The sequence below is a fragment of the Carassius auratus genome, chromosome 7 (assembly GCF_003368295.1).
Source record: "Carassius auratus strain Wakin chromosome 7, ASM336829v1, whole genome shotgun sequence".
Classification (NCBI taxonomy): domain Eukaryota; kingdom Metazoa; phylum Chordata; class Actinopteri; order Cypriniformes; family Cyprinidae; genus Carassius; species Carassius auratus.
This window is the reverse complement of record NC_039249.1, coordinates 12,807,914-12,820,622: the sequence shown is the minus strand read 5'-3', so window position 1 is coordinate 12,820,622 and position 12,709 is coordinate 12,807,914. Positions and strand designations below refer to the sequence as shown.

General features: G+C 38.0%; 1 protein-coding gene across 7 annotated transcripts in view; it reads right to left on the bottom strand.

Annotated features, from left to right (window-relative positions):
* Window positions 1-12,709, bottom strand: part of mybpc3 (myosin binding protein C3) — a 32,251-nt gene that overhangs the window by 8,938 nt on the left and 10,604 nt on the right. For 5 of the 7 annotated variants that reach the window (XM_026267398.1, XM_026267394.1, XM_026267392.1 and 2 more), the window contains 12 exons: window positions 12,404-12,528; window positions 12,172-12,277; window positions 10,956-11,122; window positions 9,696-9,861; window positions 6,960-7,066; window positions 6,816-6,845; window positions 6,579-6,718; window positions 5,995-6,060; window positions 4,160-4,319; window positions 3,740-3,844; window positions 3,242-3,430; window positions 437-571 (listed from right to left, as the gene is read on the bottom strand). In XM_026267398.1, the coding sequence (XP_026123183.1) occupies window positions 437-571; window positions 3,242-3,430; window positions 3,740-3,844; window positions 4,160-4,319; window positions 5,995-6,060; window positions 6,579-6,718; window positions 6,816-6,845; window positions 6,960-7,066; window positions 9,696-9,861; window positions 10,956-11,122; window positions 12,172-12,277; window positions 12,404-12,528 (1,496 nt within the window). The remainder of the gene's footprint in view (window positions 1-436; window positions 572-3,241; window positions 3,431-3,739; window positions 3,845-4,159; window positions 4,320-5,994; window positions 6,061-6,578; window positions 6,719-6,815; window positions 6,846-6,959; window positions 7,067-9,695; window positions 9,862-10,955; window positions 11,123-12,171; window positions 12,278-12,403; window positions 12,529-12,709) is intronic. The other 2 variants (XM_026267395.1, XM_026267399.1) reach the window with 1 other exon arrangement.

Sequence of the window (12,709 nt, the reverse complement as noted above, 5' to 3'; positions counted from 1 at the left end):
AATACATTGTTGATAAAATTTAAATAAATGCTGTAGTTTCTAACTATTTTCTTCAAAATATTATGATTTATTTTTATTTTTATAAATGTTTCTTCAGCATCAAATCGGCATACAGAATGATTTCTGGAAGATCATTCTTCATTTTAATTTTTTTTTTTATTAAACCATTTAGTTTTAATTGTATTAATATTTCCCCATATATATATATATATATATATATATATATATATATATATATATATATATATATATATATATATATATATATATATATATATATATATATATAAATGCAGCCTTAGTGGAAATAGGAGGCAAAATCTATTTAAAAATCAACTGACTCCAAACTTTTTTTTAAAACTACTGTATTTTTATTATAAACACATTTACAGAATTTCTGTCACACATATAAATCTTTAAACCATCCGATACTTACAGCCTTCTTTGCAGTATTCAACCCCATAGCCTTCGAGTTCAGCTGAGCCCATCCTCTCTGGAGGTTTCCATTTCAGAGAGATGGTGGTATCGCTGATGTCATCCACACACAGGCCAGTGGGCTCGCTGGTCGGAGCTGTGGACAGGAAGTTGATACAAATGAGTATGTGTTTCAGTCAAAAGAAACTATGTTCTTGTATAAATGTTTGGCCAAGTACCATTTCCTTTGTAATGGCAGCTGGAGTAATCAAATCATGTACCATCTGACAATCTTATTTATTTCTATTATCACTTTATCCAAAAAATTGGTTAGGATTTTTGCACCTAGCCCTGAAACGATGATGTACTAAGGATTAGCTTTGTCAACTGACAGCAAGGAAAACCCTTGTGTGTGTGTTGTATTCTGAGTGCAACATTTGATGTACTTATATACTGTTACTAAGCCATCAAAGACAGAGATAGTACTGGACACTTTTAATACATAGCTGGATTTACTTGGTCTTGTCACTGTGGTCTCCAGTAAAGTTCCACTAAAGAATGTGAAAAGAACATAGTGTTGTCACTAAACTAAGCAGCCATGGAAACAATGGAAGTGACCTCAATAGTGACGTTCATCTCCACTTACCTTTGAGACTACCTTTCATGGAAAGCCTTCCGTTACTGACAAGAATAACCAACATTGCTTGAATGAGTCTGAGTTTAACTTAGGGTAGTGGTGATATGGGCCTCCTTAAGATACACATGCTGTCTGCTTTGATTTGTAAGCAAGCTCCAGTCTAAAATGTCTGTGCCATATTTAAGTGCCAATGACATGCTCAGGTCAAGCTGTGTATTTATGAAGACTGTGAACTTGCAGCAAATCCAAGAACATCTATTCATATCTAACCAAGGGTTATCTGGAGTGGAAGAATGCTTATCTTAGTTGACATGCAAACAACCACTCTAAATATGAGGCCAATAGAAATAAACAGAGCAAAATGATCAGGCTTTGCTTTGGTATGCCTATTCAGGCCTTAAGGTGCATTCGCATTCCCATCCTTCTGCAAATTTTCATAGTAAAATCTAGGCCTAATCATTTCAACAGGAATTTGCAATTGGGAATGACAGTGAAAGATTTGACCATATGAATTTTGCTTTGGGTTCAAGATGCAACTTGATCTAACCAGCAGAACTCCACAAGTGACTTCATTGTGAAATGTGCTTTATACATCACTGCACTACTGACAATTAACATTTTTTTGCCATCAACATTTCACTAATGTAACCATATCTTTGAATGCAACCGTTCACACAATCTGCTTGTTAAGTCATGACATAAATAATACTGTTTCCGGGCCCAAGCCTCTACTTGTTTCAATTGAGACTACTATCTCAATGGCATATCATCACACAAGCTTACAATACAATACCCATGTGGATACGCATTATACAACTTTTTAGGTTTAGGTTTTAATGCTACCCTATGTAGTATTCTCGAAATAATTTGATGACAATGATGCATCAAGACAGCCGTAAAAAGATATATTAAGATGTCACCAATAGTATAATCCCTAGATATTAATAATCTCCACAAAAGATAGTTAGAAATAGACGCCTACTGCCAACAGGTTTAGGCTCTGGTTCTGGTTCTGGTTCTGGCTCTGGTGGGGGGGCAGTTTCCTCTGGAGGTGCTTCTGCAGATGGTGCCCCTTCCTCTCCCGGCGGTGCTGCTTCTGCTGGAGAAGCTCCATCTTCAGGAGGAGCAGGAGTTGCCTCCTCAGCTGGAGGTGCAGGAGCTTCAGCACTGGCCTCTTGTGCAGGTTCTTGTGGAGGTGGTGCTTCTGGCTCTGGCTCTTTGGTTTCTGCTGGGACATCGGGCACTGGCTCGGCCGGTGGTGCCTCAGCTGGCTTCTTCTCAGCAGTCTTGGGGAGCATGGGTTTGGTCATTCTGTCTCTAGATCACTTCAGTCTGATGAGTTTTACCAGTAGAGCCTCCTGAAAAGTGTCTATCCTTTCTGTAACACCTGCTGTGGTCTTCTCTGGGCACAGTGACGGTGACAGGCAAGTAACAAAGGAAGTGCACTGTCCTCCCCCTCCTCTCTTTTGACAATGCAGTAGATACAGCTTTGCAAAGTGCTAACATGCCATTATTTATAGAGAAGGATGCCATGGATAGTTTTCTAATCAGCTGTCTTTTAACAGACAACAGTCTATACAGACAGCAATGCTTTTAATGCAGCTCACTATAAGATAATGTTAAAGATGAGCAAAAAATGCATCATTAACATGTCTATTGTTTAAACTGAAAAGGACCCTTTCAGATTACTTTAAAATAACACGACCTGTCAATTGTACCAATTATATGAAAAGATGTGGCTACATAGCTCTATGTTTCATGAGAGGACAAGCAGCCCTTAAGGGATAGTTCATCCAAAAGAAAAATTTGCTCACCCTCATGATGTTCATGACATTGACTTACTTTTGTTCCATTTAACATTAAAGAAGATATGAAATGGATGCATTGGAAACTGACACTGGATATTGCAGAAGAGCGACGTGAGGGGTGATTAAAGAATGATGTTATTTTTGTTTTGTTCAGTTTTGTTAAACTATGCTTTTACTTGGCAATCACAATATATCATAATGAAAGCAGTGAATGGAATCCATCAAACTGGCATTCCGCATATGCTAGCCTCCTCACTACATATTAAAATATGAAAATATTAAAAAAATAAAATATCTGCAACAGAGGCTTTAAGAAATGCAGGGGAAACAAACAACTCCCTAATATGTAAGCAAAGTTCTAAATAAAAGCAGTGGAACTCACCAACTGGCACAAATGGCTGGGAGGCAGCACTGGGGCGTGACATGCCGATGGCGTTTACTGCGTAAACACGCATTTCGTAGGATACACCCTCAATCATTCTTTTGGCTTCATATGTGGTCTCTTTATGAGGATCAAAATTGAGTCTCATCCATCTATAGCTCTTTTTCTTCTTCCGTTCAAGAACATAACCTAAAAGACATTAAGAGCACATTGCTATTATCATGCATGTCCTCTTCAGTGCACATTTAAAAGGGGATTTTCAGCAATTTTATAGGTTTATATTTTTCATTAGGGTTGTTTTTTTTTCATAATATGTAAGCTCGTTACTTAACTTCAAGTCTGATGAAGTTTATGTTAAGTTAGTGGTTGAGTAAAATGTATTTATAGTTTTTGGGAACATGTGATGTCAACAAGACGTAATTATTAGAATATTAACTATTTATAGTAAAGCTATAGAAAGCTCTGCAGTAATACTGTGTACTATTATTATTAAGTCACCTATGACTGGCTGGCCACCATCAAAGAGTGGGGGATCCCATTGAACAACGCATGAATCTTCACCGACACTAAGGATTCTGGGAGCTGCAGGTGGGTCTGGCACATCTGTAAAACATCAAAAGCTTAATCACGCCATTTCTTCTGTACAGCTAATATGCAGCTACATTAAAGGCATTTTGCTCTCAAATGGCAGCTCTCTTCTATACATTTGAATACTGCAAACCTTCTGAAGGCAATACACACAGAGTGATAATAAACAGACAGAAAAAGATGTGGACAGTTTAGTTTGTGAAGTAACAGCTCTGAAGTGTACAAAAGAGTGCTGCAACATAGCCCATAATGAAATCAGGGCATAACTTCAGCCTTCCTAGAGAACAGCTGTGAAAGATACCCATCATAATGTGGTTTAAAGGAGCTTACCAACAACTTTGACATTAATGTCAGCTGTATCCTCTCCAGCAGGATTACGTACAATGACAGAGTACACGCCCTCATCCTGACGCTCCGCCCCCTCAATGGTAAAGATACAATGGCCTTTGGTACTCTGCACATGGACACGCCCATCTGAGTCTGTCAGCACCTGAACAACCAATCAAAACCACTTGTTTAAAATGTAAAAAAATCTGGATCAATCACAGGCCTTCAGATTCAACTCTGAATTCAGGCAATCAGGAATAGATAACAGAGGAAGATCTAATATAAAACTTTCAAATGCCAAAACACCCATATATACCACAAATATCTGAATTATCAGATTATATACGTTACCTGTTAAATACCCCCTATGCATGGATGATGGATTTTCAAACCTTATACTTTACGAACTTTAGATTATAAAACATTCACTTACCTTGTAGACAGTATTCTACAGAGTTGTGTGTGGTTTGTGTTAAAAAAAACTTGCTTCATAGCTGTCAAGATCTCAAAAGTATGATGATTTGTGTGCCAAAGGGATGCTTGTGTTAATGTTATAGCAGCTTGTCCCCTTTTTACCCAGGAAAAGACAAACCACAGTTAAAGTTGAGAAGAAAAAAAGGTGCTTTATCAAATTTTAACAATTTCAATCACTAAACTATATATATATATATATATATATATATATATATATATATATATATATATATATATATATATATAAAATAAACACTTAAAGGAACACTTCATGTTTAATAAATAAGCTAATTTTCCAACTCCCCTAAAGTTAAACAGTTGACTTTTACAATCTTCGAATCCATTCAGCCTAGGGTGACCAAATGTGCCTTCAGGACACGTCTTGGCCAGGATTTCTATATTGCCTTGGCTTTGTTAGCGCTGCGCAGACCAATTGTTGTATGACAAAGTACAGTGAGAGCTCTAGAGAGCAAACAACTTATGCTTTTGAATCGCTCTCACGGTACTTTAATCTCATACACCGATGCTCAGTGCTGCTTTAAGTCCAACACTAATATGTTCACATATTTGCATCGCTTTGACCGTTCTCTGTAGATCCCACCTTCTCACGCATGTAATGATTGGTCAATTACGTACAATGACTGCATGTTACTGGTCAAATGATCATTACCTTTATTAAGTATGAAAACAGCAAACCAAAGCCAAAACCTGGATATTTTAGGCAATGTAGAAATACTGCAGGACGTGTCCTGGGAATATGGCACGTTTGGTCACCCTAATACAGCCGATTTCCGGGTCTGGCAGTAGGACATTTAGCTTAGCATAGATCATTAAATCTGATTAGACCGTTAGCATCTCGCTCAAGAATGACTATTTAAAACTTGACTCTTCTTGACTCATCATTGTGTACTTTTTGTGAAAATGAAAAGTTGTGATTTTATAGGCCAATATGGCTAGGAACTATACTCTCATTCCAGTGTAATAAATAATCAACTTTGCTGCCGTACCATGTTTGCAGCAGGCGCTGTGACTATTTTCATGCGCTGTGTAATATCACTGCGCCTGCTGCAATGAGAGAATAGTTCCTAGCCATATCGTCCTAGAAAATCGCAACTTTTTATTTTCCGTCGGTCTTAGTACACGATGTAACTACAGAAAAGTCCCAAACCCAAAGATCAGTTTGGATTCGAAAAAGGTAAAACTCAACTGTTTATATATATGGAGCGTGACTCTGGATAAACTGATCAAGACTGCATCGTCATGCAACATAGGTCAATAACATCCCAGCCAAAGCAAGAAGCATATAAGACACATGATTATGTGCAGTGTACAAGCATTTGGGGATTATTAAGGCCCAAACTCACTTCACCGTTCTTCACTGTCCATGTATGCCTTGGTTCAGGTCGCGACTCTCCCTCCTTAAAGCTACCCTACATGAGCAGAGCAGAAGCTGTGAAGCCATGGCAACCAGGTCAGAGGTTACGTGTTAGAAACTGAACTGTCATCCTTCCATCTCAGCACAAAACTCCCAGTCCCAGTGAGCCTCGACAAGACTTTCTGGTTATGGCCGGGAGATGTTACAGTACCTACCTGTACCTGTCAAGGCTTCTGAAGCCCAGATGATGGATCTCCTGTTACATTTGTAGGACAACATGGCAAATCGTAAAGAATTACAGTACAAATAAAAAGCATACCACAAACTGTAGGTGAATTCAAAAACATAATTTGTCCTCAAAAAATGATTTTCTACCTAAATAACATTCTAAAGAAAAAGTTTAGTGTAGGTTTGAGTATTCTGCTGTTTTTGATCTTACAGATCATTACTGCCAATGCTTTCTGCAATCTATTTAGGCTTACAATGCTTTTGGGAAACACAGCTCAGACCTATTCGCTCAGACAGGGATTGTTAGAAATCGATACCAGACAAAATTTAATGAATCACTCCTACCTTTTCTCCTTTTGTCCAAACCACAGTGGGGGCAGGATCTCCAGTAATTGGTACATCTAGTCGCAGTTTGTTTCCAGCCACAACCAAGATTGTAGACTCAGCGGTGCGGCCCGTGCAGTCCAAATGAATCTTGGGAGGATCTTTAAAAAAACAATTTTTTGACACATTTCTAAAAATATAGTTTTCTTTCGTTTTAATATTTATGGTTTAATGTATTTACCAGAAACACATCTTTACCTTGGCGAGGAACGAAGTCAATCTTGACCTCTGTAAAGATAAAACGATAATTTCAAAAACAATTGCACAGATTTTTTGTCTTTTTTTTTTTTTTTTAAGAGCAGTTTAAACTCACATTCTTCAGTAATAATTAAAAGGATGTACCTAAAAAGTTGAGCTTGGCAGAGAGATTGAAGGCATAGCCCTCAGGAACGAAGGTGTAGTCAGCCTCATCCTCTGGCTTTACATCATCAATGGTCAGTTTATGAATCCTTAATATAAATAAAAAAGTAACTTCATAATAGAAACAACTAAGCAGTGTTGCACGGTTGTAACAAATAGCAAAGTGATGTTGTAACAATCCATATTTTCTGTATCTTTTAATTTATTAATAAGGGACCTGGGCATTAGCACTTAACAATTGCTACTTGTCTGATAATGAAAAGTTTGTGTTCTAGCATTTCTGTTTTGTTTGTCTGTTTTGATTCAGAACCAGTGAATGATTATTTTTTTATATAGGTTATTTTCAAAGAATGGATCAAAATGGTTCAAATGTGTTCTTCAGGCAAAATGCTGATAGTACATTTACCATCCCACCATGCAAAGACTTCTCCAGTCTTCTCCCAGACTGAATTCTCGAGTGCAACAACAAGCTCCAATGCACCTAGGAGGAGTGAGCCTGGACTCTTGCCTCAATAGCTGAGGCTGATTCTATTGGTCTTCACCAGATGAAGCGCTTAGAGGCAATGTACACTGTGGACATACTGACACATTACTGAAAAAATCATGAGTCCTTAGCCTACATAACCCGAGCGGAGAATACTGTATGCCAACTACTGCTTGCCTGTAACACCACATTGCAAACAGCGAATATTGACCCCTCTGTACCTCAGTTCTTAAAGCATGCCGTTCACTATAGGTCAAGTGATGCATGAACTGAGACCCTCCTAACAGCACGACACCAGGTATGGCTTGCTCAGGTAAGGTTGCCTGAAGATTGTAAGAAGGCATTTAGGGAACTACCAACTGTGGGACATCTATTTGGCCCCAACATAGACAATATAGAACTACTAGAAAAGAGAATGGAGTTATCAGAGGCCACACAACAATTACAGGTGCATCTCAATAAATTAGAATGTCGTAGAAAAGTTCATTTCAGTAATTCAACTCAACTTGTGAAACTCATGTATTAAATAGATTCAATGCACACAGACTGAAGTAGTTTAAGTCTTTGATCCTTTTAATTGTGATGATTTTGGCTCAAAAAAATGTGGCATGGCACTTGACATGGAGGATTTTTTGGTCTCATGTTTCTCATTTTCCTATTGCAATAGTTCAGGAGTTCAGGTCTGATGAGTTTGCTGGCCAGTCAAGCACACCAACACCATTGTCATTTAACCAACTTTTGGTGCTTTTGGCAGTGTGGGCAGGTGCCAAATCCTGACTTTGTTTTCAAAAAACACAATGGATCAACACCATCAATGATTGTCAGATCAGCACTCTTCCCCATGATTGTGTAGCCTAGTGAACCAAACTGAGAGACCATTAGCATGTCACCATTTTCTAATTTGATGAGATAGTGAATTGGTGGGTTTTTGTTAAATGTACGCCAAGATCATCACAATTAAAAGAACCAAAGAAACTAATATATAATATATAATAAAATATATTATATATAATAAAACTACTTCAGTCTGTGTACATTGAATTTATTTAATACACAAGTTTCACAATTTGAGTTGAATTACTGAAATAAATCAACTTTTCCATGACATTCTAATTTATTGAGATGCACCTGTATCTCAGGCTCCACAGGTTCCTTCTTTTAGGATGCCATTGACACCGGCTCACTCACACTACTCAAGCTCAGAGTCACCACAGCGGTCAGCGACTTCAAATGCCACAGTGACACAGAGTGGCTGAAGAGACTCAGTCATGCTGCCCTTATCCCCGCCACCATCAAGGAGGACCATGTCAGCGCCCCCATAACCATCGGATGTTGCACACAGTCGACGTTCTTCGATCTGTGATGAAAGGAGACTGGTTTGTGAGTGTAGACTTGAGTGATGCTTCCATGTTCCCATTGCTCTCCACCACAGGAAATTCCTAAGATTCAGCTTTCAGGGTCAGGTCTATCAGTTCAGAGTCCTGCCATTTGGGCTATCTCTGGCTCCTCGTGTGCTTTTTACGAGATGCATGAGTCCCTGTCTCCTCTTTGGTCCAAGGGCATGAGGATTCTACTCTAATTCCTTGCATCTTGGTCAACGTCATGACGTGACTTTGTTGTTATTTTTTCTCGACCTATCTAGCTGATGCAGCGATTATTCACTCTTAGCACCGCCTCTGCCGGTCATACAGATTTCTCAGAACCACAGTTACACACATAAGTAAAATTTATTTGACTACTTTTACAACAGAACAGAGGGAACAAAAAGGACGCTGGGTAAAGGTACAGGTCAAGAAATTCCAAAATACTTAAAAAACTAAAATTACCATGAAGTTACAAAAGACTATGAAGTTTTAGACATGTTTTTGTGATTTATGTAAGCACAATACTTAAGCAGTACCATTAAAAATGCCACATGACTACAATGGTGTAACAAATGGTTACACATTTTTATATATATTTTATTATTTCAATGTTATTTTACTAATTTTTTATGAATACCTTGTTTTATTATACTTTACATTTTATACCTGTTTTAGAGCTGCTTTTGCTTTTGGCAGTATGCAGTGTTTTTAGTTTACCTAATGTAAACACGCATCGTTTAGCTAAACCATGTGGTTTTTTTGTGTGTGTTTTTTTAATGTAAATTTGAAGAATAAACCTTCATTTGAAACTTTGCTAACAGACCTGAGGAAATCTCCCAACATAATATTTAGTAACACACATGCACTCACCTGCCAATGTGTGTGATAAGAGTTCTGGCATCAGGTTTCACCTCCACTCCATTTTTGTACCAGATGCCTTTTACATTCTCATCAGAAACTTCACATTTGAACACAGCCTGGTCTTTGGCCTTCACTGTCAGGTCAGCAATGTTTTGATAGACCTCTAGCTGTTTCTCTAAAGGTTAGAGGTCAAAGAGAACATCGTCATCACACATGACCAACAACTAATTATGGATGCTTACCAGGTAACACCACAAAAGCTATTCTAGCGTATGTTATCATCAATAAATAAAACGTAACATGGAAATAACATGTTTAAGATGTAACATCATAGATACATGGAAAACCTTTGAAGTACCTGATGTAACATGTAAACACTAGAGTTTGTGAATATAGCTAGTAAATGTTCAGAACCCATAGTATAGACATCTGATGCTGTACCATTTTTAAGGGATTTAGGCAAGTTAAAAATGGATAAAATTATAATTGAAAAATTATTTATTTTATATATATTTTATTTGTAGAGCTTGACAACCCTTGTCACTATTTGCATGAACATCCTGCCTGTTGTGGTTTACAAAATAAATAAATCATATGGATCTGCAGCAACATGCAGGTGAGTAACTGATTCATGTTTGGGTAAACTATCCCTTTCAAATAATAAAGAGAGGTGGGGTAAAGAAAGGTACTGTAACGATCCCACTGATGGGCTGGTAAAGTTACAGTATTACTGGGCAGCTTTTTTTTTTCTTGGCACCTCTTGTACTTGATCAAAAGCCCAGACAAACTGATATTAGACATACCTGGGTTTCAGTTTGCTTATAAAGTGCTATACATGCTTCAAGACTCAGAATAGGAGACAGAGGGAGTAGAGAGAGTGAGACAGAGACAGAAGCAAACAATAAATAGAAATGGGAGAGAAAGGGAATGAGTCATAAATCTTTCTTAGATGCTATTAAAAGAGAGGGACAAAGCAGTTTGTGACAACGACCGAAAGAGAGAGTGAGGAACAGACAGAGTCACCTGCTCTGTTAAAATATATGGGACAGGCGGTCTAACAATAGCTGACATGTTGGTATTGTGAATGTTAACCTTGTACAGAAGTGTGGGTGGCCATGTTTTCTAAACTGATGAGAGGTGAAGTTTGAACAATTACAATTTGTGCAAAGTATATATATATATATATATATATATATATATATATAGTTAATTTTAACCGAAGTCTACAAATATAGGAGGACCTAAAACTCTCTAAATTCTGATATTTACCCTGAACCATGAGCTCTGCTAAAGATTGCCCTCCATTGGTTTTCACTCTGTAGTGGCCACAGTCCTCCTTGGTCACATCATTAATGATAAGGACATGCTTACATCCATCTGTCTTGAAGCGATATTTAAAGGACTCATCTCGGGTAAGTTCCACTCCATCTTTCTCCCTGTACAGGTCAGAATTTTGGTAATCATTAATATTTGTTGATGCTTAGGTCAGAGTTTCACTGAGCTGTGTGTGTTTATTACACATAAACATACATAAATGCAGTTAGAAAAGAAAATATGACAGAAAACATTACAAGAAGGAAATTCCAAGAAGGTTTGCACCTGAACAATTAAGAACAAAAACATTTTTGAAGGTACTGTCATGGCTAACAGTAATATGGCACTCAGTAATACTCACCAATAACAACCTCAGAAATGTAAAGCTTGATTTATGAGCATTACAGCAGGTTAGTGGGAGCAATTGGGATAAATTAAATGGCTGACATGGTAAAGGACTAACGATTTATATTAAGTTGATAGCTGCTAATCTTTTCTCATGCTTACATAAGCTTTTACACCGACCCCAAGCAATGCAACTCCACATCATGCCGATTCATTCCAATCAGTATAGACTAAAGACACAAAACCACATTATTACCCCTTTAGACTTGTAATGTTAAAGTCCTACATTGTGGCATTCCAGTACTAGGAACAGTATCTACTTTTGCCTTTCTCTAATCATGAAAGTCATCCACTATTCAAGAGAGGTGCCATAAGCCACCAGTGACTTTCTCATTCCATTCTAGGACACTTGTGAGGTGCTAAAAGGCTGCTATGACCTTTTCCAGGAACTGATCATTTACAGCCCAGGGTGATATAGAGCCTTGGCTACAGCTATGGCATAACCAGCACTCACTCACACACCACCATCTGTCAGTCAGTGTGTGACTCACACAGCCAGCCAGCCATGCTAAAAGAAACACATCTGCCATCTACTGGACATCTGTGGAATGCCAGGACTCTGACTCATCCAGGACAGCTTGAGAAAAGGTCACCTTTTCTAAACCCTTCTCTGGTGTTCTTTGATATCTTTGGTGTACTGCAGCCTAGTACAGATATAAGTTTATCATGCTCATTATAGATGCACATTTTTTCCTAAAAATGTCATTGAAAATGTGTCACTTCTAACGGAAGGGAAAAGGAAGTGTGTGCATGTTGACAGATCTACCATTTGACTTGAGCCCCCTCTTCAGACACTTCACACTCAAACTCTACTCGTTCTCCCTTCATGACCATCTGATCCTCTAGGTTACGTAGGATCAGAACGGGAGGCTCTGAGGGCAGAGAAATGAAAAACAAAAATGCATAAATTACATTGCTAAAAATATTTTAAATAAAATATTTTCTGGTCTACAACTTTTTTGTCTTTTCTTAGAGAGTCCTGCCTGCAAGTTGATTACCTTTAACAAAGAGCTCAGTGACAGTCTTCTCTTCTCCAATCATGCACGTATAAGCAGCATCATCTGCCAGAGTACAGTTGTTGATGGTGAGGAAGCGTTTGTTGCCTACGCTCTCAAAGATGTACCTGTGGGAAGATTGGAGAAAATAGTTTAGTAGCAGATCCAGGTTTGTTCTCTAGATGGGGACAAATCATCACTGTTGGAGAGGCTCTTCCAAACGTACATTAACAATGCAGGTCAGAAAATGAACAAAAAGCTTGTTTGACCTTGATATGATGACAATACGATGTCAGAAATACTGTGGCA